General features: G+C 41.2%; 1 protein-coding gene across 1 annotated transcript in view; it reads right to left on the bottom strand.

The window, feature by feature from the left end:
* Positions 1–218: 218 nt before the first annotated feature.
* Positions 219–7,921, bottom strand: part of LOC106324046 — a 9,543-nt gene continuing 1,840 nt past the window's right edge. Inside the window, exon 6 of the mRNA XM_013762072.1 lies at positions 219–531. Coding sequence (XP_013617526.1) covers positions 219–531 — 313 coding nt within the window. The remainder of the gene's footprint in view (positions 532–7,921) is intronic.

The following is a 7,921-nucleotide window of genomic DNA, read 5'->3' as shown; positions in this document are numbered from 1 at the left end:
AGAAGATTAAAGCATTGGTACAAAGTAAACCAGTTCTTACAACCTCGTTTCTTGAGACAAGGTATCAAAATCATAAGGCAGTAGAGTCTTTGATTTTTCGCGTTAAAAACATCATTCATCCGTAAGGCTACAAAGGCCAACTAAGTCTTTCTAATTACGTATAATCTAGCTTTTTCTTATCTGCAATACAGAGCTTAGCTGGGAGGTCATACAACATTTTACCATGGCGCAGACGCAGTTGTGTGAAACTGAAGCTTCACATCTTCAAGCTGTTGGCCAATCGTTGCTTCACATGACTTGCTCTGTGCAATCTCTTTGTCTGCCTCGTCGTTCAGCTTTTGCAGCTCCAGAATCTTGCGTTCGTTCTCAACCTTGATGATCTCTTTCTCTGCAGTCACTTTCTCGCAATCTTCAAGTTCCTCCATTTTCTTTGCTTGCCTATCTATGAGAGACAACAGGTTACTGACCCGCAACGTAGGTACTTTTACATCGAACCCGGGCTTCTCTAACTCGGCAAAGGAATCACTGAGGCTATGTGGGAACCGAGTCAGGAAACCCTAACTTTCCCTGAGGTTCCGGATTCTCTGCGAGAGCCAACGACAAGTGACTAAATAAATGCGGAAAATATGAAAAGATAACAAAACGAATTTATAGAAAAGGTAGATCTTATTTCGAATCCGCGTAAGAGCGTTGCGATCATTACAAGAGATTATAAAAGCTTCGGCCGCAAGGGCTGTCAGCAGATTACCTCGTTCTAGCAACCTAAAACCTTAAACCTAGTTGAGTCGCAGCTCGATAACAGAAGACGGAAAAGATACGAAAATTGTTTTGATTGATTTCGGACTGAATCTTATGAAAAACTGCCTACGTACCCCTTTCTAGTATCAAGCCAAACGTAGTTCAAGAGTGAACCAAAAGATCGAACTGCTTGTGCGCGTTCGTCTGGTAATCGGGTGTCAGTCATAGAAACAGAGCATGTCGAGAATAATGCCTCAAAGTTTCTAAGTGCCGAGAGTTTCCCTTTTTGTCTCTCACCTAGGACTCCTTATATACTTGCTCCTAGGTCGGTTTGCGCCTTTCCCCTTCTGCCCTTAAGCCGTCATAGCTCAAAAACGGAGATATTCCAATTTTTCCGATCTTCGTGATTATCTTCGGAAACTTCACATTTATCCGCGGAAACTTGAAATTTATCTTGCCTTACGAACCAAGCATAAACCGTCATAAGGCTTATGGGTTTTCGGTTTAGAAATCGTAAGTGGCTTCGAGTTGCGTTTTAGGTCTCTTTGGGCCATCTTTGACTCGAAACGTTTATTACAGTTTCTTCGATAAAAACAAACTTCCCGCGGTTTTTATCATAAAGTTTGACTGATGACTTCGAGTGATGAGAAACAAAGAATGGTTTAGCCATGACTTACAGGAGATAGAATTAAAGAGTAGACGAGAATGCATAGATTCGTTTTGTATCGACATTTTGGGAAAGTTCGGTCGCTACGTAGCGAGCGAGCCGTGTGCGTGATCGGTCGCTATGTAGCGATCGAGCTTGGCTAGAGCTCGGTCGCTACGTAGCCATCGAGCTTGGCTAGAGCTCGGTCACTACGTAGCAACCGAGCTTGGCTGGAGCTCGGTCGCTATGTAGCGACCGAGCTTGGCTAGAACTCAGTCGCTATGTAGCGACCGAGCCATGTGCGTGCTCGGTCGCTACGTAGCGACCGAGTTTGGCTTGTGCGAGGTCCGATGGCCATACTTGAGCTTGTCTGTGGCCGATTTGGATACGTGTTCGTTGCCTCCGGACAATCGGTATTTAGTGGTTCGATTGAGATTAGAACAAGATTTTACCGCAAGGCTCTTTGTGAAGATTCTTTTTACGAAGAATAATTTTCGTAAAAACGTTCATGCTGATTTTTATGGGGACTTTCAGATATTGATTCCGTCGTGACCGATTTTGACCCCAACAGTTAGTCCCCCAGCTCGTTAGAACCATGAGCTTCTAGCGCGAGGTTCTAGCGTGTGGCTTGGCAAGTTAGGTAAGTTAGGCAGATTTATTGGTTGAAAAGGTCCGTGGTAAGTGGTCTTCTCGCTCTTCTATGAGTGGAACGCGATAAGATTGGGGCTGCGCCTTATGATGGCTGCCTACGTACCATTGTTGAAGGGATCAAGCCTTTCGTAGTTCGTCTTGGAGTTAAGGTTCTTATGACCTGTTTTCCAGCGAGACCTTTACGTTCTATTTTATATGTAGAGGTTATCAAGCATGTTGCTGCCGATGGCATTTTATATAGGTGTAGAGGGAAGACTACGAGTTGTCATCTCGTAATATCCGTGATCTGTTTCGAGAGTTTTCCGCAGTGTGTAAAGTTGCGGGATTTCTGAAGACGCTCGAATATTGGCCAAGAGACAAATTTTGGGATCTCGTATCAGGGTTTTTGATACTATTACTAGAGATGTTAGAGACCAGTGTGCTGGGTTTAGGACAAGACCTAGGTCTAATCACGGCTTTAGGGGGTGCGATGACTACTTCGACTTATGTTTCCCGTATTGTTTTCGACCTAATTCCTTCCCACTTTAAAGTCCGCGATATGTTCTCGGCTTACGTGACTTGTATGGTAGGAATCGAGCATCTCTTCAAGGACAATTTTTAAGTCTCCCAAAAGTGCTGACCAAAATTTCGGATTTTTTTTATATAGCGCTATTACCTTTGTGTCGGGTGTACGAGAGCTATCTCTACGAGATGACTAAGTCTGTTCAGGACGTTAAGAGTTTGTTGTGATCAGCAACAAACTTATTGGTAGATATTACTGTTTTTGAGTCTTCGCGAAGAATACATGTTTGAGAAGATGTTAGTATGTATGACTGTTTGGTCTTCCAAGAAGGTGACTTTATCGAGGAAGATAATTTTGTCGAAAAATGGTTCTTCAGGTGTCTGCGACGTCTCACAATGCTGAAGATTGATTTTTCTTTCGTATGCCGCGTTTCGTGCTTGAAATGTTCACGGGCTTGAAAATGTTTTGCGAAATTGCAAGGGTCTAGTCTTAGCCCTACGTTTGAGAAACATTCTGGTTTGTCTATGGATGTTCGCAGCCAAAATTGTTGTTCCTGTTTGGATGATAATAATTTGATTTACGATTGAGGGATTAGGACTGAGGGGTCGCGTAAATTTGTCCATGGGAAGAAGCGTTTTCCTTCATAGTGCTTTGTCAAGTGTTGGCCTTCCGAGACCTATTTCGTGAATTTTGAGGATGTTTCGTATAGCTCTAGAAGCTTTGTTACGAATTTTTCCTTACATGCAGCGTATTATGGGTAAAACATAGCGGGCTTAAAGTGAATTGTGGAATGTATCGAACTTGGTCGATTGTTGACAAGTTTTCATTTTCCATTAACCTTTTGGTTGTTAGGACTGAGTTTCGTTAAGAAGAATTTATCATATGATTTTTGACTGTGGGCTATACGATAATTATTCTCTTAATAGTCACACGACATTTTTAGACAAATCGTAGATTGTCGTTTAGCCGTTAAGTGATGGAGCGATGGTTTCTCAAATAGTTTGGCTTGGCGTGAAGGATGTGTTCACTCAGATAGCCAAGGATGTTGTAGGTCAAGGATTAGACCATGGTACTTTAACATTTAAGGTCATGTTAGCTTACGATCGTCCTTAAAGGGGATGGCAAATTCTGGTTTGGACCTTTACTAGAAGGCGTAACTGACCGAGGGCCAAATAGCGCTTGTCGAGATTGATAGGCCAAGTTTTCCAGAGTTATCCGTGCTAAGATGGCTGATAGTCATAGAAAACGATTCTATGCTTTAGGTTTCAGTTATACGATGAATGTTTCGTATAATGTTACCAATAGTCTCATGAAAATTGATTCGTTTTTGTCTGAGGAAGACGTAGCCTAAGAGGTTTGCTACATAACCATTGTGGAATCAGCTGCGGGATGACTGCCTTCTCGGATGTGACCGAGGGAAAAGAAAGGCAGAAGCTAGTGAGCCTCAGGGCTAAAAAATGAGATCTATTAGATCGTAATGCGAAGAGATAAAGTTTAGATTGATCATCGAAAATCAGATCTTATAGCTTTGTGTTTGCTATACAAAATATACTTCTTCGTAAAACCTGTTACGTTTACTTTTGAAAGTTTCTTCGTAAGACTTGATCTGATTGTACGAAGGATTTTTCGCGTAAGTAATGGGGACCGGTTTTACGAAGGTTGTAAATTGGTGATATGTATACATATGTCAAAGTAGCGTTGTTTCTGCGGGTTGTACGAGAAACGTTTCTGCTGTGATTTCGATCTTAGGTGAAAGGTGCTTGGAGTTACTCATGGAGTGTTACTGAAGTTTATTTCATTACGATCTAGTCGCAGAACGTTTTTCATAGGTTTTTTGAGAGGATTCTCATGTCACATTCCTTTCTGGAACAAATTGGTCAGCCAGAGGTAGAACTAGCCAACGATCGGGAAGAAAGTGTTCCTTTTAATGTGCACGATGCTACATCTATTCTCGAGTTTTCTTCGTCGCAAATGTTTTCGATGATTTTCCGTGACTCACTTGGTACAACGGAACCTGAAAGAAATGCTTTGTTGCTTGAAGATTTCTCATAGAAATTTTTAAACGAAACTGGCTTTATAAAGCCGGAAAGGGCTTCAAGACTTTGGCTAATCGTCGAGTTTCAGTTTGATATTGGTACAGGTTCTCTATACGCATGATTGCGACAAGAAATGTTGTATAGTCTTTTAAATTATGTTCATGAATGTCTGGATATATTGCTAGCGTTTAGACGAATTTTAGATTGTCGTTTGCCTACTTGGGACGATTTGCTTTGACAAAGTTTTTGAAGTTTGGGAGTATACGAGTATAGTATACGTACCTACTCCCCTTTTTTTTTAAGGAAAGAAAATGGTTGAACCGATACTTTGAAGGGTTGTGTACGTTTCTTCTTCTGAGGCTTGGAATGATGGATAATCCAGGTCGATTTAAAGACGATGCTGGGACTATGATTTGGTTGTTTCCAGGTTGACGACTTGGAATATTTCGGTTTTAAGAAAATCGCTAGAAACAAATCGGTTTTAAGACGACGTTCGTGTCTCTAGTTTTTTCTCTCTTTAGGAAGCGAGCTGGATATGCGTGGCGATCGTTTCTCGATTTTCAGAGAGTTTAGATCAGTTTCAAGATCTGGCTGAACAATTATGGAACGATATATCGAGACAGGAAAAATTGCGTAAGACTTTGTTCACTATAGTATCCACCTAGGTTTTAAGTTCCCTAAAGTTCTATGGTAGTCTCAAAGGCATTTTTATTTCTTTGTAATTTCCTACGAAAATTCCAAGTCTGAAAAAATTTTAAGTCGGAAATACCTTAGTTCTCTCGAAGATTCGGGTTAGCCTCTTCTCCGTTTTGCTTGCTCATTTGCCCTTATTCTTTTCGTGTCTGTATGCCCACTTCGAATAGCAAGAATATTGATTCTTCCTGTACTTCTCTGCTTTCCTGGCCGCGTTTTAGGCTGCTGCCAAAAACTTTTTAGCGTTTAGGAATAGCCAGGGACGATCGAGAGATGCCAAGGATGATCAGAAGACTCGCCAGGTAATGAGGTTTTGGCCACATATCAAGGTGCTAGAGGAAGGATGGTGAGATCTGAGAGTCTTTTTCTACGATCGTTGTTAGATTTTTGAAGATTGCCATATATTGCCAATTTTAGTTTTACGAACGTTTTTCTGAAAAGTAATATCGAGATTAATTTTACGACAGTTATTCCGCAAAATGTTATCGATTTTAATTTTACAAAAGTTGTGTCGTAGAATGTTGTCGGGTTTAATTTTTGCAAAGGTTATTTCGCAAGATGTTGTCGAACGTAAATTTTTACGAGATTTGTTCCGTAAAGAAGGTTTCAAGTTTTGGCAGTACGAGAGCCGTGACGAGGTTAATTATTGCAACCAAACTTAATCAAAAGTTTTCTCTTATCCGTGGGATTGATCCGTGGAAGTTTCGAGTAGTTTTTTCCGAAGTAAGATTTAGGCGACAAACATTGACAACTCGCGGAATTTGTTACTATGGAAGTGATACTTGAATTCTTACGAAATCTTAGGCTTTAGAATACATATTAGCGGTGGGGATACGAACTCCCGTTTTGCTTTATTTAGTCTTCGTCAGCCGTTTTCGGTTTCGAGTGACTCTATAGAAATCAATTTCGTTTCTCTGAAAGTTGTTTGGAAGAAGTACAACCGAGGGGGTTTCGTAACCGATTTGCTGCGCTTCCTTTTTCTACGATTAATCTAGGGTTTTCCCGAAAGATATCCAGAAAAAGTACAGCGGTGAGTTATGTACTCGATTTGTTGTGCTTCCTTTTTTCCGCGACTAACCTAGGGTTTTTCCGCAAGATATTCCGAAGAAGTACAGCGGCGAGTTATGTACCCGATTTGCTGTGCTTCTTTTTCCGCGATTAACCTAGGGTTTTTCTGCGCTTCTGGGGAGAGGAAGTTTTACTTTTTCAAAAAAGTTTTCGGAAAACGTGTTTTGTTAAAACCCTTACGCGTTGAGATTTCTTTAGTTCGGTAATGAGCCAAACTTACGGGGTTTGATAAGATTTATCGTTTCCCTTTATGTTTAGAAAGAGAAATCGCTAGCTCGTTTCATTGCACTTCCTGCGGAAAAAAGTCGCGGCAAGGTTTTCGATTTTCTCAAGAACTGTGGCATTTGCATAAGCGTTGGCCAAAGGCGCAGTGGTGGCTGGAGTTGTTTTACCAGCATTGTTGCAAACTGCGATTTTGTCTTTCGTATTTCCAGACACCGTTTTGATCAAGCATTTTGCGGCTATGAGTTAGAGTAATCCCTACACCCCCTCCTTCTAGCGCCAAACTGTGGGAACCGAAATTCACGCCGTCGATTTCCGTAATCGGAGAAAAGTTAGGGTTTCAGGTAACCCTAACTTTCCTTGAGGTCCCGGATTCTCTGCGAGAGCCAACGACAAGTGACCAAATAAATTCAGAAAATATGAAAAGATAACAAAACGAATTTATAGAAAAGGTAGATCTTATTTCGAATCCGTGTAAGAGTGTTTCGATCATTACAAGAGATTATAAAAGCTTCGGCCGCAAGAGCTGTCAGCGAATTACCTAGTTCTAGCAACCTAAAACCTTAAACCTAGTTGAGTCGCAGCTCGATAACAGAAGGCGGAAAAGATATGAAAATTGTTTTGATTGATTTCGGACTGAACCTTATGAAAAGCTGTCTACGTACCTCTTTCGAGGATCAAGCCGAACGTAGTTCAAGAGTGAACCAAGAGATCGAACTGCTTGTGCGCGCTCGTCTGGTAATCGGGTGTCAGTCATTGAAACAGAGCATGTCGAGAATAATGCCTCAAAGTTTCTCAGTGCCGAGAGTTTCCCTTTGCCTCTCACCTATGACTCCTTATATACTTGCTCCTAGGTCGGTTTGTGCCTTTCCCCTTCAACTGCATGGGCGAGTTCGTCTAGTAATTGAGTGCCAGTCAAAGAAACCGAACTTGTCGAGAATAGAGCCTAAAGTTTCTAAGTGCAGAGAATTCTGAGTCTAAAAAGTTGTCCATGGTGTCTCTCGCCTAGGACTCCTTATATACTTGTTCCTAGGTCGGTTTACGCTTTTCCCCCTTCTGCCATTAAGCCGTCATAGCTTAAAAATAGAGATATTCTGTTTTTCCCGATCTTGGTGATTATTTTCGGAAACTTCACATTTATCCGCGGAAACTTGACATTTATCTTGCCTTACGAACCAAGCATAAACCGTCATAAGGCTTATGGGTTTTCGTCCATTGTAGAAAGCACCCTCAATCACTAAGTTAATAAAAAGTTTATTCAGTTTTTATCAAATATTGTTCTTTGTATAAAATACAAACTTCCCGCAGTTTTTATCACAAAGTTTGACTGATGACTTCGAGTGATGAGAAACAAAGAATGGTTTA

This window comes from Brassica oleracea, chromosome C2 (genome assembly GCF_000695525.1).
Source record: "Brassica oleracea var. oleracea cultivar TO1000 chromosome C2, BOL, whole genome shotgun sequence".
Taxonomy (NCBI): domain Eukaryota; kingdom Viridiplantae; phylum Streptophyta; class Magnoliopsida; order Brassicales; family Brassicaceae; genus Brassica; species Brassica oleracea.
The sequence above is the reverse complement of the archived record's forward strand: the minus strand, read 5'-3'. Positions and strand labels throughout refer to the sequence as shown.